At 44.5% G+C, this 24,919-nt stretch overlaps 1 protein-coding gene across 3 annotated transcripts in view; it reads right to left on the bottom strand.

The window, feature by feature from the left end:
* Positions 1-24,919, bottom strand: part of Stx3 (syntaxin 3) — a 43,192-nt gene that overhangs the window by 14,366 nt on the left and 3,907 nt on the right. The window contains exons 2-3 of one of the 3 annotated variants that reach the window (XM_048788908.1): positions 15,432-15,436; positions 9,881-9,964 (exon numbers count right to left, since the gene is read on the bottom strand). In XM_048788908.1, coding sequence (XP_048644865.1) covers positions 9,881-9,901 — 21 coding nt within the window. In that variant the 5' untranslated portion in view covers positions 9,902-9,964; positions 15,432-15,436. Of the gene's footprint in view, positions 1-9,880; positions 9,965-10,516; positions 11,024-15,431; positions 15,437-24,919 lie in introns of those variants that run through there. The other 2 variants (XM_048788907.1, XM_015478006.2) reach the window with 2 other exon arrangements.

Below are 24,919 nucleotides of genomic sequence, written 5' to 3'. Positions count from 1 at the left end.
TTAAAGCTCTAGATTGTTCAACGGAGTGTCATGAAATATTTCCAGCAGCACGTCACTCCTGGACAGAACACCATCACCAGGCACCACCGTGTGCACAGTAAGTGCTAACTTAGCTCCCTCCTCAAGGCACACAGCCCCTCTTCAGTGCAGGGAGATGTACAGAGAGCAGCACCCACAGGGTCTATCTACCTCATCCCTCAGCATTCAGCAGTCAACCAACAGAAAGCTTGTAAACTGACAGCCAGGAGGATCTTAACATCTGGATACAACGAGAGAACAACTCCATGTACATGCAGCTCCCAGTGTCCCTTTCCTCCAGGAGATGATTTGCCCCTTTTTTAAAAACCTGATCACAGTTTTCCAAATTGGACAGAAAATAGAAAAAATGTAACTTGAGCTCTAACCCTTAAATTCATTCATATTTTTGCCACTGAAGCAAAGAGTATTCCCCTCCATGAATATTTTGGCTCTAATGTATCACAATTTGACAACAGAATCACTTGCTTAAAGATGAATAAAATTTCAATGTAAGATCATCATAGTATAGATGTACATTTAGGTAGCTACCTAAATATTTGTGAAGATCTTTAACAGCTGACTAAATAACTTACAAGACTGTATTAGTAGCATTATTCAAATGAGGAAACTAATGCTTAAAGAAGTTACGGGTCACACAGCTGGTGGTAGAGACAGCACCCAACAGTTCCCTCCAGGATCCATCTGGGATCTTTGTCCATTTGATCTCAGACCTTTTTTAATTCTCTACACTGTTCTAGTAGAATCTCAAGCCTACTCAACTTTAAAAAGGGCCCGTGTTACCATCATGAATACTGGTGGTTTCTAAAGTTATAATCACATCCAGAAATTTCCACCTGTTCTTCCTTTTTCTGTCACTCAAATGCAGGCTCCTCCTACAGCTCATAAAATGGCACAAGTTTCCACTTCCATCACATGGATGTTTGCGAAAGAAACTACACGGTACTCATGGGACTGAAAAAGACGTTTTTCTAGAACAAAATGCACTAACCAATTTAAAATTAGTTTAACAAAATTTTAACAAATCACAATACCTTAGATTTGCATGGCCAATGGACCAGTTATCTTACAAAATCTCTTCTGGAAAAATCACTTAATGAACTTAAGAGTGCCCTGGCCCAAACACTGGTCAATGGTTCAAAGCAAAGACAGGACTTGGGAAGTTGCTGGAATGAGTCTGCAGAGCCTCAGGTTCAGAGTCACCTCAGGCCTATGGAGACTGGATGGAAGATGCTCATCCAGCCCTATGGACAGGAGTGTTGGGTCCTGCATCCTCCGTCCTCTCCCTGCCTACTGGACGTCCCAGGCCCCAGAAGCATACACCACGCCCCCCCAGTCCTCACCCACTGCACTGCTCTCTCTTCTATCCTCATCAATTCACCATTTGGAAGCATTTGATTTCACAGCGCTTTAGTGAGTTCACCAAGTAATCACAAACCTCTCTGGGTCTTCAGGATGTGACTAATCCCAGAGGAGTTTTTTGTTGCTGTTGATTTTCCCCCCTGAACTGAGTGTCATTGTTTTTTCTTGGAAGTGCTGGTTTTTCTCAAAGATGACTTTCTGGGTATTTCACAGCAGCAGCTACATGTGATTTCCTTTTGTGCAGTTGCCAGATAACCAGAAAATTATGAGGAGAATGGGGGAGAGGAGAGACCTAGTAGGAAATTGACAAGTGCCAGATCTAAAAGCCTAAGAGCTCTTTGTTTGGAGTTGAGCATGCTGACATTCCCTGCATGGTCATGTACTTATGAACTAGAATTGACTGAACACACGCTTATCAGAAACAACTCTGGCCCTTCACAGTACTTCTGTGAGGTCACCATCACTATCTCCTTTTCATACACAAGAACTGAGGCTCAAAGAGGTAGAGAAACATACTCCAGGTCATGCTACAAAAACAGGCAAAACTAAGGTTTAAACCCAGCCATCTATTAGGTACCAAACCCTGTCTCGTGAATCAGGTAAGCCTGCAAGAACCACTATAGAAGGCTCCTCTTCTCTCCCTGGTCCACGTGCATTCCACTTACATCAGGTTAACATGCATGTTCAACCCGTGTTCTGTGAGACTGATTCAGCCACATTTCACAGAGATCATGTGCCTTACTTCTTTGTCCTGAAAAATTCATTATAGAGAGCTTTTTACACAATGAGCTTTCAAGAAACACTGCTGATGGAGGGAACCAATCCAAAAGTGGGTTTGTTTGTTTGTTTTAATCACCATGTTTTGGTTTTTGATCACCATGCTACAGCTAATACGTTTCCAATGCCTTCTGTCAGTAATATGGGACTCCAGATAACATAGGATTGAAGAAAATAAGTTATCATCAAACAGATTAGGTTCAAGTTTTGGCTCCATCTTTCAGCATTTTTATGACCTTGACCACGCTTAGGTCAAATTCTTAACACAAAATACACTCTCACTCCCACACCATGCTCAATAAATGTTAGATGATGACTGATATTTTACAAAAGTTGCCAGCAATTTCCGTATATTTACTATATGCCAGCCACAAGCATGTCTCGTTTAATCCTTTCGACAATCGTAATGTTAACAAGGCACTGATGTCATCGATAGCCACTCAAGGAAATCTAAAGGCAGCAAGTCAATCACTTGTTGGGTGTTGCCAATTGTAATAACCATATTATACTAACCACTATCATCTAGCTAAAAGGAAGTACTTATTTTGAAGGCATGGATGGCCTTTCTCTGGACTTAATTAACCAGTAGGATCCAGGTAGGCGATGAAAAGCAGAGGAAGTGCTGCTTTGGAAACTAGCAGGTTGCATGGTGGAAGATGAAGCAAAAAGCTTTGTTTCTGGTCCTAGAATTAGTCTCTACTTCCCCTAAATGCCCCTGTATCTTGTACCTTTAGGTGGGTATTAATTCATGCATTTTTATGTACTGAAAATTTAACTTTGTACCCATTCTAAGATGACAAAAGTAGCATGGCTGTAGTCAAATAAATGATCCCTCCTTTTTACAATTCATACACCTTTACTTTTCCTCAAAAATAATGGCATAAGCCAGGTGCAGTGACGCACGCCTGTAATCCCAGAGGCTTGGGAGGCCAAGGCATGAGGATGTCAAGTTCAAAGCCAGCCTCAGCAATGGTGAGGCACTAAGCAACTCATTGAGACCCTGTCTCTGAATAAAATACAAAACAGGGCTGCGGATGTGGCTCAGTGGTCGCGTGCTCCTGAGTTCAATCCCTGGTATCAAAAATAAAAGGCATAATCCAAAACAATCCTTATATTTGAGCTTCTCAGTCAAGTCCTCTGGATTTGTTAAGTTTGATTGACTGACTGACTGATTTTTGGTACTGGGGACTGAACCATGGGGTGCTCTTCAACTGAGCTCCATGCCCAGCCCTTTCTTCCATTTTATTTTGAGACAGGGTCTTGCTAAATTGTCCAAGCTGGGCTTGAACTTATGATCCTCATGCCTCAGCCTCCGGGCAGCTGGGGTTACAGGGTGCACAACCACGCCCGGCCTTGCTTCTTTGCTTTAGAAAACAAACACTGTTGAGAAGGGAGGGAGAAGTCACCTTAGTCAAACAAGCAACAAACAGTCAAGTCCCCAAGGGGGTTTTATAAAGACTGGGACTAGTGTTTCAACTTGTTTTTTTATGAATGAAAAGAAAAGAATGATCTCAGAGTTATACTGACCAGCAAAAACAAGTTTTCTTAGACCATAATCTCAAATTAAGTATATCTGGGGTTTGCGTTACTCAAAATTCAGTCAGGAAAACAAAAACTTATGTAATTATTTGAGCCAAAATAATACAGGGAGTTTTTTACACTGGGAACAAAGGCTAAAAAGCCCAACAGAGGATGGTGAGGCACTCTGAAAACAAGCAGCAACAGCTGGAGGCACAAAGACGGTGGGGCCACGAGAGCCTGACCTTGGTGGAGTCCACCAGAACTGGGGCCATGGAGGCAGAGTCTGGGGAGAAGACACAGCCAGCACTTCCCTGTCCAACCTATTAGTATTCCTATAACAAAAATGCCCTAGACCTGATGACTTCTACAACAAGCACACACTTCTCATAGTTCTGGAGGCTAGGAAATCCCAAATCAAAATATGAATGGGGTGAGCACAAATATTCACTCCCTAGCACTGCCCTCGGTCGAACATACCAAGAGCAAGTTGGTGAAGGAACCTGCAAAACATAATTCTCTGCAACAGAGAACAGAGCACAGGAAGGGTGGGTGATAGGCCTGAGAGCACACAGGCAAATGCCTGGCCAGGGCTTCCTGCCTGACTACAGAAAGAGACCAGAAACGAAGAGCGTGCCCGCTTGCCTCATTGGTCCCTAACATCCAAATATCCTATTTAAAATGCTAAAAATATTTAACCTGCTGAGTGCGATCTAATGCTTAGATTTCTTATTCCAACCACTTGGAGATTCTTAGTTCTAACAAAAATCAAGCTTACTAGCAAATCCCTATGTTTCAAGACTGGTCACCTGGCAGATCCTCTAGCCAGGCATTGCTCCAGTTTCCCACCCCACCTTGGACCCCCCCTCTAGGCTCTGTAGCACTTTGCCCACACCCTCTAATCCTGACTTGGACCTCCTCCAGAGCTGGGACGTTGGGTTTCTCATCTTTGACTACTTGATATCCACCACTGTGTCTGTCAAGCATGGATGTCACTCAGTAGATGTCTGTTGAATAAATAAATGAACATAAGCAACCTCAAGAGACAAACATGCTTCATATACTCCTGTAAAACAGTCTCCAATTTTTTTAAGTGCACCTATTTTGGATTCACTGTTTCTTATACACACACACACACACACACACACACACACACCAGTGAATTCATGTTGGTGCCTAATTAATGTGATCATATATGGGGAGGGGAGGGTAATTAGGTAATGAGAGTGGAGCCCTCATGAGTGAGACCTTATAAGAAGAAGCCAAAGCTAGCTTTGCTCTCTATCACGTGAGGATACAACAAGAAGTCAGCAGTCCACAGTCTAGAAGAGGGCCCTCATCAGAGTCCAGTCATGCTGACACCTTGAGCTCACACTTCCAGGCTCGAGAACTGTGGAAAATAAATTTATTTCTTCCTTTTCTTTATAAACCACACAGTCTATGGTACTTTGTGACAGCAGCCCAAGCTAAGATAGAATCCAAAAAAGAAAACTCTCTAATAGCATTTTCCAAAGTGTATTCATTCATCCTTGTTAACAGAAGTTCCATGTCACAAAGGGTGAAAAACTCAATGCTGGGCTAGCCAAGGTGAGGTTTCCTCACAACAGGACTTCATGGAGGCTTTGAAAAGTTAATGTGCATTTTAAATTTCTAAGAGAGAAGAACAGGAATCCCAAACACTCTTCATCACAGAGACTTTCTGCATCCCACACTGTGTTCCAAGACAAGTACTTTGACCCACCAAAGAGCGAGCCCCTTGACTGCTGTTCTTTTTCTTTTTAACAGAATTCTGATTCTGTTTTGGCAGCTATGCTGCCAGCCCGAGATGATGGATCTTGACCTGCACTACAGAGATCCTGGTAATCTTATCCCTTTACTAAGTACATATTTTCCTGGCACCCTTCCAGCTAGGGATGGTCATGACCACATGACCCAGTGATAGCGAGTAAGCCACAGAGGAAGTCAGTTTGACCATTAGATAGCTCTCCTCCCTGATAAAAAGAATTCTTAGACTTTTCTAGCAATTCCCATTTTTTTTTGCTAGTGATGCTGACGCTGGGTGATGTCAAACAGAGCTTTGACTCTTGGGTAGTTTTAAACAGGGGCACAAATTCCTTAATGCTCTTCCCATTGAGAGGTAGGATCCCTGGGTTTCTCTCTCAAATCTGGCAGGCTTGTGACTGCGCTACGTAAGTTTCATTGCCAGAACACTGGCCCTGCATCCCTGAACCCCATGTCACAAGTCCAGCAACCCTGAGTGCTCCATGCTATGAGGAACGCTAGACACAGAGGCCACGTTTGAGGGCTTTGGTTGACAGTTTCTACTGAGCTTTTCTTTTTGGTCACCCCAGTCCAGGCACCCACTATTAGACTACTGAAGTTTCTATTAGATTCTAGCCTCTGGTAGTTCAATTCTTCCCAACCAATGCTCCACGTATTGTAGAACAGAGATACACCACCCACTGTGCCCTAGACAAATACCCAATCAAAAGGATCTGTCAGCATAACAAAATAGTTGTTTTACACCACTAAACACTGGGGTAGTTTGTTATAAAGCAATGATAATCAGAACAGACTTGTTCTCTTAACCCTAAGGGAAAATCCCAAAGGATCACAGAGATGCTGGCCTGAAGCCCCAATACATCCCTAATAGGAAACTTCTTCACGCGTGAAATAATTACATCTCTTTACTGCTTAAGCCACAGTTAGTCAAAACATCCCTAAATGATGCCCCATGCTACTGCTCAGATTGACAGATCCAGACCAAAGCCCGACTCTTTTCCCCATGCTTTGCTGCATCGGCCAATCTGCTGGTATTTCTGTTTTTGGAGTTTCCTTTCCTCCACAAACTGCCATAGATTGATTTGTCTAAAACACACTCCGATCCCATTATTTCCTTACTTACAACCCTCCAAGTCTCCCCACCACTCTGCAGTTGTCCGTTGCTGCAGTAGGTGGCAAAATCAGATGCAAGAAATGAAAAATCCAAGTCTGAGCCATCCAAGTCTCTATGAATCGGGCATGGGTGTGTATAAGCTCCCAGGCAGATCTGAGGTGCAAGTCTAGATAAGAGCCCCAGAAGCCCACCTTCCTCCAGGCAGAAGGCCACACTCCTTCTTCTGTGCTCCCACAATGTCTTTTTGATATTTCCACTACAATATGATAACTTTTTTAAAATTTCTATCACCCTCACCAGATAGAAACACACCAGAGAGCAAGGACCTGTCACACAGAATACTGCACCCCAGCACCTACTACACCATCAGGAGGTGGTCAGCATGGTTGGATGAACACAGAACAATAAACCGCTGCCTTCAGAGGCAGGTCTATTTCCTCCAAAACTTTGCTTTCTCTGCCAACTGAGCAAACAACCATGGGAAATACAGAAAACTGCAGATTAGACAAAGTCCAGGGTTTATAATTTACGAGGCCTGGGTTGATTGGCCAAAGTAGCCTGAAAACCCAAGGGCCAATTCTTTAACAACTGAGAAGACAGAGAAGCCATTCAAATTTTACACTGCAAAGCACATTCTGAAAATATATTTTGAGGTCCATGATTTCATCTGCATCTTGCATGTGCCTCTATGGCCAACCCATGACTTGCACTATGAGTTCTCAGCAAAGGACCTAATCAAAGGTGTCCTGTTGGCACCAATCCAAAAAGCAAAGTCTATCACAAGAGTGCTATCTTAGTTAGCTATGTCTAACTAAGGTACACTGGGCAGGTTCCTCAGTCATACACAGAGGGAAACTCCTTCACTTCCCCAAATCCCTATTATCCAAAGTAATTATCCCAATATGAAGGATATTTCCAAGCCATGCTCTATAAAATGAACTCTATGGTCTGCTTACTCATGAGTATATGGGGACAAAAGGATGATGAGGACTAAAATTTGGTGGCACTGTGCTGGGTACATCCAGATACTTTCTCATTTTATATTCATAACAACTAGTAGATTGCAGTACTATTCCCATTTGAGAGAAAACTGGAGTTTAAAGTAGCTACACAACTTTTCCAATGGGCAGAGCTGAGATTTAGAGCAGGATCTGTTCACCACTGCCTGCAGGATCTCTTCCAGTGACCATTCCCTCTCGCCTCTGTGCCACCCCCACCCCCCAGCATCTTTCCTCTCTGGGCTCTTGCAAATGAGAAAGGAGGGAAGCAACACTGCCTAACCCCATTCTAAGCTCTTTCCCAGTGTCAGCTCTTCTCATGCCCAACAAAGCTTGGAATATTTTTCTCTCTGTTTCACAGATAAACCCGCTGAGACATGGAAACCTTATGGAACATGACCAATATCACACAGTTCATGACACACAGTGCTCTTTTCACCTCACCATGCAGTCCCCTTCTCTGCCCTAAATATGATGGGGTTTCCTTGTTTTTTGTTTTTGTTTTTTTTCTCCTAAGTGATCAAAAAGCATTTAACACAAAGAAAGCAACAGGAATCCAAACAGCCCTGGAGGTGGTCACACTACCTCTCTCAGGGGCCTCTTCCAAACACCTTTCTTCCACATGGGGCACTTTTCTGTCCAGAGAATGTTTGCCAGATTCGTGAGCTCATGTGACTCTCCCAACAGCCTTGAGAGGGACAGGCTGACAAGTCAAGGGACTTCCAGAGCAGGAAACTAAAGCTAAAACGGGTTAAGTATCTTAACCAAGGTCACACTGCTACAAAATGCTTGAGGACAGACTCCAACAATGCCTCACAAGTCAAAGCCCACCATCTTCCCACCTCATAAGGAACACTGACTCCCAGGGACCCACCCACCCACTGAAAGAGCAAGAAGTTACTAGAGGAGATTCTTCATCTTAGGGAAGACATTCTTTAATATGTGTGGCTCTCCAGGGCAAGAATTAGGGACAAACTACAGAATCTGCAAATGTCTCCTGAAGGCTACTCCTCTCACCCAACCCCCAATGAACAGAGGACATTTGCCCTCCATGATCCACAAGTGGAATAACACTGGATTCACAAAAGCCCAGCGTTGTTTGATCTCACCATGACTTCCTCGACCAAAGGGACAGACCCACCCTCAAGTTGGGTGTGGAGCTGTGGAGGTTTACGGCACACTTCCCAATCAGGTCAGCACATACATGCTCAAGTTTGCTCTTGAGCCTGGTTATTACTCTAGCAGATGAATGGGCATGACTGTCAAGCCCCACTCCACTGCATTTAGAGGAGATCTGGAAGCTACATTTCCACATCCACAATCCAGATGATGGGCAGTGCCCAAATTTTCCCTGCAAAAAAAACACAATGCCTCTTCTTTTCTTTTGGGGGGTGAGTGGGGGGGACCTAAATAAAGAAACCATTATACAATGGCAGAAACTTCAGCAACAATAAGCTTTCTGGTTTGTTGGGTTTTTTCCCCCTTCTTTTTTAACATACTATTCATTGAGCACACATATGCCTGATGATACTCTGGATGTTTTCTAAGCATTATCTCAATTGTTATGATAACCCTATAAGGAATTATGATATTATCAATGTCAATTTACAGATGAGGACAGACTCCAACCAGGGTTCAGCCTGTTAAGGAAAGCTCACAAAATCAACAGTTGGACAGAAGCAGACTGACATTTGAGCCCAAGTTCATTTGGCTCCAAAGCCACTGCTTTTCCATCACTACCTATCAACATCCCTATAAGGCCTTCAAGATCAACAAGCAGGTGAATTTGTAGACATGGGCAACCCATTTTGGCCCCTGTTAAACTTTACAAAAATAAACTGCTAGATTCTTGGTTTCTCTGTTACTGCTAAAATTGATTAAATTAATTTTATGGTCAAAGGGACCATAAAAATGTTTAGAGACAACAAATTTGATTTATCAGAATCAGGCCTCGAGATGAAATTCAATTTTAACACTCATGGCTGTGAGCCTATGGTTGATGTATTTAAATTATGTGCTTTGGCAAGAAAGGATATCATTAAAATGCTGTCATGTAGCATACAATTTTAAAAGCATATCCTCAATTACATGTAATTTACCCTCTGATGACTCGAAGATTCCAGTTTCTCACAAGAACTGGAGACTCCCCTCTAACATTTTCAGCCCTCTCACCCCAACAAAAGACTGCCTGCCACCCCTGAAAGAGCCCAGATTTTTTACTCTTACTGAGGACGCTGTGTTTCCTTATGTATATTCACCCCCTCCCCCCAAAAAATGCAGGAAGGTTGCCCACCTCAGAAAAGAACTCATCCATGAAAGCTGTGTTGTCAATAGCGATCTCCACCTCGTCGGCATCATCATCCTGTGTCAGCTGCTTCTATAAAAGACAAAAAGGAGCCAAGTGAGAAGAAAAACACAGTAAGTAGTGAACACTGAATGCTCACTAAGGCCCAAGAGCTATGTTAAGCTTGTTATATATACATCATTTCCTTTAAAACTTACAGCAGCTCTATGAGGTCTTAAAACTCTGGTGTAGTACTATCTGAAATCTACTGACTTTTTGCAGGGGATGACAGACGGGGAGAAGGGAAAAACAAGTAAGCTACTCATCCTGTTAGGCATAGGTTGCCTTATCGGTTAGATGCTGATAATAACAATACCTAACTCACAGAATTTAGGGATATAAAACACTTTTGCACAGGCCTGACACACTGAAATGCTAGGGGTTTTTGCTATTTTGATGATTTGCTGCTTTTCTGGTGCTGGGGAATCAAACCCAGATGGGATAACCGAACCCAGGTAGGGAACCAAACAGGAGCCTCACCCATGCCAGGGGAGCACTCTACCACTGAGATGCACCCCCAGCCCAGTGCTAGGTCTTGTTGCTACTGCCAGTGACGGTATGGATAATGGCATTTGAACAACTCACTCTAGTCGAACCTAAAACATACGAAGGCTTAGTAACTTGGCCAAAAGCCACCCAGCTTCCACATAACGACAAGCAGATTCTATCTAACCCATCTATTGGTTCTGGACCCTTTGAGAAAATTCTAGCTACAGTTCCTCCAAAGCATGAACTTTGGATTCTCATAGCTGGAGTAAAGAAAATTTTCCTGTTTTTAGACACCACCTATTACAAAGGAAATGGTGCTATGCTGTCCCCAGTCAGCTATTGTTCAAAAGGAAAAAGGAAACTCTCCTCCCTTCCCCGGCCCCAGCAACCTCTGGGGACCCAAGATTTCTCAATTTTATTCACCTTCCTCTGCAGAATCACCAAATGACTAAGGAAATGATTACATTCCCACCCCGCAACAAGGGCCCGGGCTATTTCTACATTCTTCCGGATTGTTCTCCCCAGTCCACTGCTGAACTGCACACTGCAAACTTATAAACACAAAGAGCAAACTGGATACTGAGGGTGCAGGTGGCGCAGGGGAATCCCCTATGCCTGCTTCTGCACAACCTTCAGCAGCCTATGGCCCAAGACACGTCACCCAAACACTCAGAACTCCACAGGCAAAGAGACCACCAGGAGCCTTTTTCCTGTACCCACTACCATCCCCCTACACACACACAAGGAGTCACTGGGATTTCCCATAGATATATCGGGTTCTCCAACCTTGGAGAAGTCTCGTGACTGTCTCTCGCAGCATCTCACTCTCTGACTGCTCTGCAAAAACCAGCATCCCTAGATTAATAGGCACTTTCGAGGGAGTAGGATCTAATACCTCCACAATAATCTTCCTAAAACGAAACTGATCACATCCCTCTGCCACCTAAAGTTATTTAATCTGCTAGAATTAATACTCCCAAAATACCTACGAGAACACACAGGGCCCTTTAAGATCCAGCCCCACCCACATTGATGGTCTACACATTTAGAATTCCTTGTATTTCCTGCACACATTCTTTTTCACATCACTACTGTCACCCAAGGGCTTCTTCCTGAAGGGCGTTTGTCCAACTGGCAAAATTTTACTCTGCCCTTAAAACTTGGGTCAGACAACCTTTGTGTACCTTACCTGACACATGCCTCCCCCATGCAAAATTTACAACCTCCCTAAGTACTTTGTACAACGCTTACACAGCAACCGCCACAGCCTATTATTTTTATTCCTTTATTTATCTATTTTTTCTAATGATAAACTCCTGGTGGTTCAGAATTGTCTTATGTATCTGCTAAAGTAGATTCTTTGTGTGTGTTTGAGGGGGAGGTGTCTGTCTGTCCATTCAATAAATCTTCCTCTAAATCACATCCCATGTGATTCTGGGGAGGCCATCGATGGTGACCTGAGCACCCAGAGGAATGTCACTTGTGAGAGGAGTCTGAAGTGAATAGAGCTGAGCCAACCGATGGCAGTATGCAACAGAGCCACCCTCCTTCCTGTCCAGGGTGACCCCTGGCTTTCAGCAGGGTCTGCAGATCTTCCGCAGTATCCTCTCAGTGAGTTGAACAGGATCCTCCCAATGCAGTCATTTTGTTCATTAGCCAGAGCTGGCTTTGTCCCTTGCAATTAAAATTCAGCACTGTAGTTGTCATGAATTAATTGATCCCACATAGTCCCTGAGTACTTAACACATAGTAGGCATTTAACAGAAATTGCATTAATTTTAACTGAATAAATAATTAACTTCAGCAGAGTTCAGCAGCCTGGACTTACCCATCATTTCTAAAGTTTGAGACAAATGTTCCCTTGGTCAAACATCAACACTCAGGCTTCTCATCAGCCTCCTCAGGTTCCTCTACCAATAAGACCTCTACAATTCTTACTAAAAAGCAGGAACCTGTCTTCCTCTGGAAAGGAAAGTTAATAAGCTTTTGCTGAGTGTCCTTTCTTCCAAGGTCATCTGGAGACGCACACAGAAGGGGAAAACCTCAAGTATGTGTCAATAAGATCCATTCCAAGGCATTGCTGCCTTGTTACATGCTGGTCACTGAGACTTAAACACATGGTTCTGTATCTGAGTCTCCATTTCCTCATCTGTGACACAGAAATAATAGCATGTCACTGGACCTTGACTGAGCATTGGGCCCCACACCATTGCAACAGCCTCCCACCCATTTGGTTATCTCTCTGTTCTAATCGCATTATATCCCCATATATGATAGTTCTTTCTCCATATATGATAGTTACTTGTCAAGTTAAAGGCCTCAGCCTGCCTTTCAAGATTCTTTGGAAACTAGCGTTTTTATGCCTTAGAGTCATACCCCTGCTCTCCACCAGGAGCCTTCTCCCTCCACCTGATCTCACTGTATTCTGCACCCATCACACCCATTCCTGCTCCTGGGCTTTCTGTGCACCCTCTCTGCCACTACAAATACCCAGTGGCTGGAACATCTCTTAGCCTCCTCTGCTAACCAAATTCTATCTTCACAGTCTCTCTTTGATCACATCTACCCCACAAAACTGCCCCCGGATTTTCATCTAAGAGTTTTATGGGTTGCAATCTCTACTTCTGACCTCAATTTTAAGCAACTTGAGGTCAGAGACAGTATCTCTTAGGACTTAGTAGCTACAGGGCACCTGGCACAAGGCTGGAACATAAAAAATACGTATCCATCGACTTGTCACCTGCCTGTCACCTTCTGCCTGCATGCCTACTAACACTGCCAAAACTTACTCTTGGGTTTTATGCCAACAAGGAGGAATCACTGAAAAGCCACCCTCCTCTTCCCTGCCTCTTTCCTCTATTAAAATTATATAGCATACATACATATAAATACACACATACATATATAACTTACATATATATAAATGTGTATTTTAAAAACAGCCTGCCAGGACTTTTTTGAGGATTAAATAATATTTTAAAGTTCTTACCCAATGGACCAAACAATGGGTTACTGACACACACAGAATAGCTTCTATCTTCTCCTAGAGTTTTCCCCCTCACGCAGCATGCTATTTCCAAAAGTAGAAAACAACATTTAATCCAGATCAGATGTGCAGGAAGAGGCCATCATCACTTGTTATCTGGAGTCACATGAGCCTGGAACTACCCCCAGGGATCCCCTACAGAGTGGGCTCTACCAGATCCCAGGAGGGGCTCCTTCCTTTCTGACACAAGTGGCTCTTGCAGACCAAGGGGCATTGGGGACCCCAAAGGCAAGGAAAGCACACAATGCCCTTTATCCTCAGGCCTATGACTGGGCTTAGCTGAGAAGAGAACTTCAGCATCATTATCAAAGAATCGGAGTATGTGGTAATAGGAACGTTACAACAGCTGCAAGATCAGCCACGAGGGGGTGGGGGTAAGGGGTCAGTACAGGGGAACATGAGCCCAGCACCCATTTCCTCCCTGCCCAGCCTCCTGACGCCTCTCATGTCAAGAGATGGGAGATATTAGGAATGACTTAGGCAACACTGGGCTCCAGCTGGGGATGTGTCTCCCCACACTTGACCCTCAAATGTACACCAAGTTTGAGAATTCACAGCCAAGGTTATGACCTTCCCTCTGCACAGAAAGTGGGAAGAACTGAGGGGCCCAGAACTCAAGCTCAAGCAATTTAACCTGCAATCCTCTCACTCAGTGCTGCCTTTCAAACTGCCTTCTCCATCATCCTCAGTCCATCTGACCACAGGCCCCTTTTCACTAGCTCAGTTAATAAAAAGAGTTGCCACCTGTAGGGCCCCTACAAAGTGCTGGGTAGTCACAACACCCTCCTTGCTTTCTGTACACCATGTCATCCAATCCTATCTGCAGTCTATAGTGAAGCAACTGCAGTTCAGAGAAGCTGTAATTTATTCAGGGTCTCCCAGCTGCCGACAGAGTCAAGGTTCAGGAATAGGTCGCCTGTCTTGGGGCCTCTTAGGGCACTGTACCCCGCACAAAGCCTATCACAAGAGCAGCCAGGGGCCAGGAGAGCAGCAGTCCAGCTCTGCAGAAAGAACCCTGGGCTGGGAGACAGGAGCTGTGGGCCTTGGGGACAACACTTGTCTTTGTTAAACCTCAAGTTTCTTAGCAAGTCAGGTTAGCTTTCTACTGTGGTTTGGGGAAACCCCAAGATGCCTCAGGTGTGCCTCAGAAGCCACCCAGGGGAGTCAGGGGGAGGGGAGGCCTACAGGCAGGGCTCCTGGGTCTTCCTCCCTCTCTAATCTGCATAACTTCACTTTTACCTGTTTATACAGTGAATACAAGATTTCATTCTAAGAAAGTGTCCGGTTGTCAAAACAAGGAAGAAAGAAAGAAAACAGAAAAACCACTGAAGCAGATAAATAGGTGCCCTCCAGAAGAGAGAAGAGGAGATGAATTCCTGCCCCTCCCTAAGTGAAAGCAGGGCTGCCCCACAAGTCTAAATCTCCAGCATTTCATTAAGGATTTTACAAATCAGAGCAGAAAGACAGGACAGGGACAAAGAAAGAAAAAGGAAGTCACCCCACAAGAGGAATACCTCCTTCACCAGCTATCTGACTGCTTCTTCCCATCAGTGCCCTGACCCCCAGAGGAGAGGGTGGCAGGACAAGCCAGAAGGCCACGAGTTCCCAGGAAGGAGTCTCTGGGTGAAACAAAGGACACAGGGGAGGGGACATCTGGTCCTTCACATCCCACAGCAGGATAGTAAAGGACTGTGAAGTGGTAGACGGGAACCTCCCAACCCATGTGCAGGTGACCAAAAATGCTGTGCCTTCTCCTCCCCACCCTGAAACAGTTCTTCACTCTGGAAACAAAGACTTATTTATAAACCCAGACTCTCCTGATAGACTTGATTCATAGGGACAACTGCATCTGCTGCCCACACCCACCACCTGCCTTCTCTAGGATGAGGGTCTGTGGGTCAAAGACAAGACACCACGCTTCCTTGCACGGGTTCCAACACACATGGACACACGCCATGCACACACTGCCTCTGCCTGACATCTGGGATTTCCAGTCCCTCTTCTTTGGTCTATAGACAAGAATTCTGAGTGAGCACATGGGCTCTCAAAAAGCACCGGGTATAATCCATTTCCCATTTAAAGAGTCAGATGACCTTTCTCCAATGCCCAGTTCTTCCCGTGACACTGTTTTCTGTTGCAGTGAAACCCCCTCCCCAAAGGAACACTTCCCCTTTGTGCTGATCTTACCGTCCACAATACCCTAGTCAGATGAACCAAGAGGAAATGACAGACAATAGGACCCTGGTGAGCCAGCTTTGGCTTTGAAGATTCTGTTCTAGCTGAGAGACTGAAGGCAAGCAACTCACCCTGCGTGGGAGAAGATGCTGAGGAATAAACTCATTACCAGATTAAGTCAGTGGACAACTGGATGCGGGCCAGAGTCCCTGAGGACTCCCTCCACCCATTCTGCCATAACAAATCATAGCAGACAGAGTGTGGGGTGGAGGTGGGGGTGGGGGCAGTGGTTTCAAATAAATTATTTAATTCTCACATCAACCCTATGAGGAACAAATTTTAATTTCCCACTTACAGATAAGGTAATTGCTTAATTAGGTTAAATGATTTATCTGAAGTGATTCAGCTACTAAATGGCATCATTAGGATTCAAAGGCTGCTCTGTGGTAGCCCAGGGCCCCTGCTTACACCTTTACATGCTACTTGAAGGCACCTCCCAGTCTGGCCAGGTAACACATCCTAGCTTATTTCAGAGGACGCTGCAGCGTCTACTGATCTAAACTGAATTAATCTACATGAGTGAATGAAAAAGATACTGATGCATATAATCCTATAAATGAGCATGTATGTAGAGATACATCTGACTTTGAGAGTTCACAGCCTGACTCTGACACTCAGGAGCTGTGTCCTCTTGAATGAGTTACTTAATCACTCTCTGACTCAGTTTCCTTTTTTGTAACAGGATCAGAATAATCTGCTCATAGAATTGTTGTGAGGATTAAATGAGCTATTAAATGTGAAATGCTCAGAGCAACTCTGGGCACATAAACTCTGTTAAACGTCCAAGTTCACACCACCTTAAGTAGAGAATGGAGCCTTGCTTTTAAAACTGCCAGTTCTCAAAAGGTAATAGCCAGTGTCTCAGCAAGAGGGAAGTTCACATAGTTACTGGAATTTACTTCATTTATTTTGAAACTGTCATTTTAAAGAACTAGAGCTCCCTCCAAATTCTGCTTTGGCTACATTCTCACCACTTGATATTTACTGCTCTCATTAGCATTCACTTCTAAATAGAGTGTCACTTCTATTTTGATTCATTTTTAAGCCAAGAGTTACATGGGAAGGTGTTTTGAAATTTCCAAGGTGGGTAAGCTGGGAAGGATTATTATTGTATTGTGATTCCTAATTATATCTCTGTCCGAGAATACATGACTTGTAGTCTATGCATTTTCTTTGTCTTAATACAGGGTCATTATTTCTTATTCTTCTATGTGTCTTTTGAAAGAACTTCTATTCAGCCAGGTGTGGTGGCTCACACCTACAATCCCAGAGACTCAGGAGACTGAGGCAGGAGGATCACAAGTTTGAGGCCAGCCTCAACAACTCAGCAAGGACCTAAGCAACTTAGCAAGACCTTGCCTCAAAATAAAAAATAAAAAGAGCTGTGGACATAGCTTAGTGATAAAACATCCCTGGATTCAAAACCCAATACCAAAAAATAAAAAAATAAAAAAGTTCTTGCATTATATTTGTTATATACAAATTCCATCCCCACATGTCATTTAGTTCCTACCTGCTTTTGCTTCTCAATACGTGAGTTAGATCTGGGTAGAAGCAGTGAACACAAGGAAAGAAAAGATTGGGAGAGACCCTCTGGGTAGATGTCATCTTTACCAACAAGGAATCTGGGTTAGGAAGGTTAATCCAACCAGGATTACCCAGCTCATGAGGGGAAAAAAAGAGCTGATTTTGGAGCCTCTTGGCCCAATCCAAGATTCACTGCTACATCAACTTGGAGAGGGAATTCAACCACCACATCCCCAGTATTCACTCACAGGAAGGTTCCATGCCAAGTAACAGATTCAGGTGTTTGTTCACTCATCCAACAGTATTTATGGAACATCTAACATTTGTTAAGCCATAGTATAGACGCTGGAAAAACACAAACACACTCAAACACCCTCAAACACCCCCAGCTCTCCAGGATCTCACTGTCTCAGATGGCAGATGGACCGACAGGCCCTTCCAGCACCACATGGTGAGTGATGACAGCACACAGTACAAGGAAAGTATAAGCACCTGCCCAACCTCACCTGGACACAAGGCATAGCCAGGGAAGATGCAAGTCTATCAGAGAATCCTTGCAGAGGTAGCTCCTTGGGGAAATTTTGAAAACTGGATGGACTTACTCCAAGAAAACCTACAAGAAGGCCATTGCAGGTAAAAAGGCCACATCTTCTTTCTGCCTTCTCTCTCACCCTGTTACAGAGCTGAGGGCTGTCTGAGAAACTGAGGCAGTGAGAAGATCCCTCTTCACACCCCGATTCTTATGATCAAGTCAGAAAGATTTCAGGTATGTCTTTCAGAGTAACAGGCATGAATTTATTGAAGGCATAGTAAAAAGGAAAAGGGACCCTCTAAAGGGAGAGAGTGGGTCCTCTCAGAGAGGAAAGGGACAACAAGCCTCTCCTACATTCCAGTCTCACTGGGGATCCCAAAAAAATTTCCAGAGAGTCCTACTCATGTCCAGCTCTTGACTTTTGACTGAGAGCAAGATGACATCAGACTTTCAGGTACCAATTGCCATGACAATTCTAGGTCACCCTGGTGGAGGCTGAACGGCTCTAATTGGATTCCTAACCATACATTCTTACAGATTTTATGGTCAGGAGGAATTATCCTGATCTCCTAGAGTTTCAGGATCTGGTCACAAAAGTCCCCCTCCAGGGTAACTTGGGTTCCTCTTTATCAACTTATCTCAGGCCTACATTTCTCCTGGAGTTAACAAGTAGTTTGCTGAGGAATATGACCTATTCTGTTCACTTTGGCCAGGTAAATTGCTCCTTGGGGAAAAAAAAAAAAAAAAAAAGGCATGTGGGGGTCAGCACAATGGGCCCTTTTTACAGAATTATTCTCTTTAACCAGGTGCTCCTAACAACCCCTGGAGCCATTCAAACAAATCCAAATAATATCTTCTTTCTCCTCCTGGAGAACTCAGCTTCCCTTTAGTTTCTTCCTCCTCCACCCTCCAAACCTGGCCCCCCCAACGCCTCCTCAGCATTCAGCTTAAGGACACAGAAGGAGGAAGGAAGGAACATTGTCTTACACCCTTCTCAGACCTCTCCTCAAACCTTCCTTTCATCCTGTCCCATAACTCCCTTCCCCACATGGCCCTTCTAGAATACTTAAATCACAGTTAAAACATGAAGCATTCGTTGAAAGCTCTCAGTAAGCTAAGGATCCTTATAAGACGTGCACTTTATATTTACCAGGGCGTTTAATCCCCAAGCTAATCTTCTGGGGACACTTCCCATCCTACAGCTGAGAAAACTAATGCACAAAGATGCCAGGTATCCTGTGGACAGCTGGGAGAGGACCCGGGCTGCTGGCCCCAGAGCCTTTGTTCTCAACCATCAAGGAGTGATGACTCTTAGCAGCTAACCCACCCCCACCCCAGCTGCAGCAGCACTGGCCCCAGGAAATGCACTTCCAAAGCACCATAAAACAGTGCCATACTGACAAGGTCATGAAAAACAAAGGACAACTCAGAAACTGTCCCAGGCCAGAGGAAGCTAAGGAGACATGCCAACCGAATGCAATGTGGTGTCCTGGATTGGATCCTAGGACAGAAAAGGGGCATTGGTGGAATAACGAGTGAAATCCAAATATAGCCTGGCATTTAATGAATAATAATGTACCAGTTATAATAGGGGGAACCAGCTAGGGGTAGACAAGAACTTCTGAAGTATCTTTGTAACTTTTCTGTAAAACGAAACATAGTCCAAAACAAAAAGATTAAAAAAAAAAAACACCGGCACCTGATGTCACACCAAGTCGCCCTGCCCTAACCCAGACAGCAGAACATACCCAAATAGTGCACGCTTCACCAGTCTCTTTAGGAGGGGGCTGAACTTCAGACTGTCTCCACACAAAGACTGCAGAATGTTGCTTTGGAAATAGCCTGTTAATGCCTAAAAGCAGGGGTCAGGGACCTGAAAAGGGGCCATATATAAAATAAAAGGGGGTTGGGGATTTATCTCAGTTGGCAGGGAGCTTGTCTAGCATGGACAAAGCCCTGGGTTCAAGTCCCAGAACCACAAAATAATAAATAAATAAATAAAGGAGGCTGGAGATAAGGCCCCTCAGGGACTACAGAATCTGCAGGTAAATCCACTGACAACATAACCCCGTTCATCCCTTGAATGGTCTGGTTTTCAGTCTTCCAAGCTTTGGGCTGGAGAGAAGGAGGCGTGTGGGGGCTATGCTCTGTTCCAGAGTCCTGGACCTAACAGGGCAGACAGCTTCTGAACTTGCAATATCAATGAGGCTGTTTTTATATATCAACAAAAAAATCAAGTGGGGGTCAGGGAAGGTATGGTCAATGTGGTCAGCCTGGGAAACGTCCATACAGTGATGATACTGGAACCCAGCCTTAAAGGACAAGTAGGATTTTGCAGGGGAAAATAAGATAGGGTAGATTTTCACTGAGATACCTACATCTTCCCCTTCATTGTCTTTCCAATAAGAGGCAACCCTCCATGTCATCTTGGGCTGAGGGTTTAGGTAAGGGTAGGTACATTGGAACTCATTCATCCCTGGGGATGGACAGTGACTTCTGGCTTCATTAGGAAATTTATGGGTTCCCAGAGTAAATGCTCCACTTTAAGCAGGTAAAGTTTCACCAACCCACAGGGAATAGAGCACAAAAAACAGTCCTAATAATGAATAAGAGGTGCATAAGGCCCATAAGGGTGCATAAGCTGCTGTTGATCAGCCAACAAACGAATGTTTTACACGCGCCTATCAGGAAGAGAGCTAGGCCCTGAGACCCAGGAGGATATCATTATCTGCCACTGTACTGAGGAGCATAAAGTGCGGTGAGGGAAATGATCATAGTACAGCACAGGGCATGATACAAATATATAAGAGAGACTCACTCAATTATTGATCCCACCACTTTCCAGCTGGGGATCTCTGTCAAACATAAGCCTCAACTCCCTCACCTGTAAAATGGGAAGAATACATAAGACCACCTTGCCTTGCTGGATTGAGAGGATCAGGTAGGCAAGGCACCTAACGCAAGTGCTGCCCAATAGAAAGTAGCTGCTCAATAAATTATAATTATTACTGTAGTTGATATGGTGACAACAAAAAGAATCATTGATCTTCAACACAGAAGATCAACTGTTAAAGACAGAGTCCAGATCTTTAAAAAAAAAAAAAAAGTAGAAGGTGGTTTTCAAACCCACTTCATGGTAGTAAAAACCAGACTGACTTCAAAGTATTTAATTGTAAAGCAACATACAGTCAACACAAACTGCAGGACGGAGGGAGAGCATTCTAGGCTGCAGTTAGGGAGCACTGTCTATAAAGAATGAATTTGGGGAGATGGGTATAAACGCTGACCAAAGAGGGGAAGGAAGTGCTGGAGGGAAGAGAGGACAAGATCCTGCATAACATCTCTGCCTTGGCGCCTGCCAATCCCTCCCTCCCCCACACTTACAGGAATAAAAATAAAATTAATCCCCTTCTCTCATCCAAGCATTTTCTCTCGGCCACGGGCTGATGGGTCTGTAATCCCTTCTCAATCCCCGTCAGTCACCCTCATCCCAGCTCTGCTCCCAGCAAAACATCTCTCCCAGAAAATGAATCCTCCCAGGTTGACAGAGGAGGGAAGGAAGGAATCCTGACTAATAAGAAATCTTATCACTAAAGGACAGAATCCCAACAAAGGGGTAGGTTGGTATGTCAAGATTAGGTGATGATCCGAAGCACCTGGCGCAGAGTAGGGGCTCAGTAAGCATGTACACGAAGAAGTCAGGTAGAGGGGAAGCACAGCTTCCTGCTTCTAAGGGATCAGCACCATCCTGAGCTTCACTGGGGAAGGACGACAGCACAGCCCACTAGAAAGGGGCAAGACACAAGACAGGACAGAGAGAATAAAAGTAAATCTGCCCTTTAGAGCCCCAGGGAGTTGATTTCATTAGTGTGCCCACTGGTGCTGATCTTGGAGGGTCCAAGGCACTCCACAGATCAGCCTCCAAGGGGATCCAAAGTCCCAGACCTCTTTTCCATACATCACTGGCTTCTCCATTATCTACCTTTGACTTTTTGGGTTTTGTTCTCTTTCACGAAATACATTTCTTTGTTTTCCCTTTATGGCCATTTACTCTTTAAGACCAGGACTTTGTACAATAATTCTGCTTAATGTCATATATAGCAGGATGCAAAGCACATAAAGGTCAAAAGGCTCTGACCATGGCAGTCAGTGGCTGCCATACACAGGCACCTGTGTGAATGCTTCATGAATTTTTATATTCTTGATGGTTTATACATGAAGCACTCACCCATGGGAGAGTGGTTGAGAAAATACAGTCTCCTGGTCTTTCTTCCTAAAGGACTCTACATGCATCTGAAGATAGTAGATTACACTTGAAGAAGGACCTGAACTCAAAAGCTTTACTTCTGGAAATCCCACCTCCTTGCTCATCCCCATCTCAGAGGCCAGCCAGTCAGGTCTTCCTGTGGCTGCTTCTACCACAAGGATGGTGTATCACAGTGCCTATTTCTTGTGCGTCTCCCCACCTGACCATGAGCTTGCTAAGGGCCAGAAATAGGTGTTAGTTGCCACTCCACTCCAGCACCTAACTGCAGGGTCTGGAACATAGTGGTTACTCAGTGAATGTTTGCTGAGTGAAAAGAGGACCAGACAAGAAGGTCCCTAGACTGGGAATTGTCCAGACTCAGCAAGTTCAAAGTTCACCTACAGAGAAATCAGAAAAACCACTAAGAAAGGCTGGATGTGGGCATTGTACATTCTTGGCAAGCCTCTCCCAGGTCAGAAGCAAGCTCCTGAGGGAGCCCATCAGGAGGGGCAGCGCAAGAGATAAGGTACACCAAGGCTTGTGACCATGGCCTTAGGAAGGTATGCCCTAATTTAGTGTGGATGTTACTCTCAGGGGGCCTAGTACAGAGAACTCACATTTACTGTGGTTGGTGATTGTCATGGATTATCTCATTTCACCCCCACAATGACACTAGGGAAAAAGGATAAAGGTCCACTTTATAGGTGCCATTCTGAGGGAAAACCCTTATGGTCTCCAAAGCCTTGAGACAGACTCACATCACAAACAGTGAAGCTCAGGAGAGGCTCACAATAAAATATCTTATGGGATCATACATTCTCAGGGTTCGTGGAGGCCTAAATCTCCTGGTTCACCTTCTCCCCTTCAAAAAGATACTCAAATTCCTGCAGCATTTATCGTCCCAACAAGCTTCTTAGGAAAGAAACCCTGCTGGAGGGTTTGCCACCTCTCCACTCAGCCTACCCTATCTTTGAACAGTAAAATTGCTCTTACCAATTCCTGACTTCTATCCACCCACCCCACACTTTCCCCTGGTATCTACACAGAGCAAAGCTAATCTCATTCACATGCCAACCTTCCTGCTATCTGAAGGCACTTACCACCTCCCTTCCTGGGGTTTAGAAAGACATTGCACAGGCTACTCTCGTTTCATGAAGATTAGCAAACACTTTTGGTTGAGAAAAGGAACCAGAGAAAGACACTGACATATCTTGTTGCAGTGAAGGTGATTCTTGGGGCAGCGGGTAGAGGAGATGGACTCCAGACCAGAACACACACAAATCCTGACGGTCTCCACAGAGACCATTAATAATGCCAGGAGGGTCTTCTGGGATCAACTAAAGTCCTCGTTTTACAAAGGAAGCATCAAGAAGCAGAAGGGTAAAGTGGCAAAAGCAACACAGCTAATTAATAACATGGTCACAATTAGAAGGCTTTGAACCTGCAACCCAGTCCCTCTTAGCCCTGTGCTGCCCCGCATCTCTCTACTCCAAAACCTAACAGCAACCACCCTGTGATTTCAGAACAATACTCCCACAATAACAGCACCTTCTACAGTCTCACTTTCACTACACTCCCAACAGGTAAAGGGAAGAAACATATCATTAGCTTCCTTTTATAGAGGGAAAGAGGAAGCACAAAGCACAGAGGCAAAGGGACCTGCTTGGATTCACTAGCAAACTGCATTTATTCCTGGAACTCAAAGCTCAGTTAAGACTCTTTACTCTGTTGACAATGAGCTATTAAAGGGCCAGGGGGCATCTTCCTCTGGAAATGGATTTCCTGAATAAGGAAGGGGGTCACCTCTGTCTGCAGTTCAGTTTGGCACTTTTTTATGACATACAAAACTCTTCAAAGCCTTCTTTCCTTTCTGCCTCTTCAACCAGCATGCTTCAAAGGAAAGAGTATCAGAAGTCTGGGTTCCTCGCCTGGTTGTGCCCTGACCAGATCTATGACCTGGGGCATCCCTCCTACCCAGGGCCAGCTCCAGCTTCTCCATCTATAAAATAGGGACAATAAATTCTGCCCTGTAAGTAACCAGGATGCCCTGAGGCTCAGATGACAAACAGCAAGTCTGGGGCAGGGGCGAGCTCACACCCACAGCTCCCACAGTATGCAACTGTTCCCCTGTTCTTGCTGCCTGCCCTCCTCTGCAGCCCTACTGCCCAGTGCATGTGAAAGGGTCATGAAGATCTCATCCAAGCAAAGGTGGAGGAGAAAAAAACAAATGCAACACCCTAACACTTCTATTTTCCAAAAGACATTTACACTTATTAGCATAATACTTACCATTTATAAATTCTATATGCATGCACCATACAAAGGGTGCTTCTGCATACTCTCTTGCTTTTAGTTTTCACAACTACTCATTTTACAGATAACTTAGGCTTGGACTTTAAGCAATCGCCAGTAAGCAGGGGAGCGGGGGGCAGGAGAAAGCCCCACTTATCACCCAGTTCAGTGCTTTCCAAACTTTAATGTGCTCATAAATCACCTGGGAAGATTCATAAAGAATCAGATTCTGCAGGTTTAGACTGAAGCCTAATGTGCTGCTTCCAAGTAGATGGACAACACTGTATCAAGGGAAAGATTTGAAATTCCATTAAGGTAGAGCCTGCGTCACTGAATCTCCAAGGTTTAACACGGGGCCCGTGCTATAGAACGCACTCAATAATTATTGAATGAGTCAGTGAATATCTGACTCCAAAATTCATGTTTTAATGCTTCTCTATATTGTCCCATTATGATCCTCAAACAAACTTCTAACATTCCCACTTGACACACAAGGAAACAGGCTCAAGAGTCACCTGGTTTCAGTTTTTGTGAAGCAACGCCCACGGCGGTTAATCTTAGGATCCTTTACTCTGACCACAGCTGTCCCAAGGAATGGGGGCGGAGGGTGGGAGTGCCGCG

Source organism: Marmota marmota, unplaced genomic scaffold (genome assembly GCF_001458135.2).
Source record: "Marmota marmota marmota unplaced genomic scaffold, marMar, whole genome shotgun sequence".
Taxonomy (NCBI): Eukaryota; Metazoa; Chordata; class Mammalia; order Rodentia; family Sciuridae; genus Marmota; species Marmota marmota.
The sequence above is the reverse complement of the archived record's forward strand: the minus strand, read 5'-3'. Positions and strand labels throughout refer to the sequence as shown.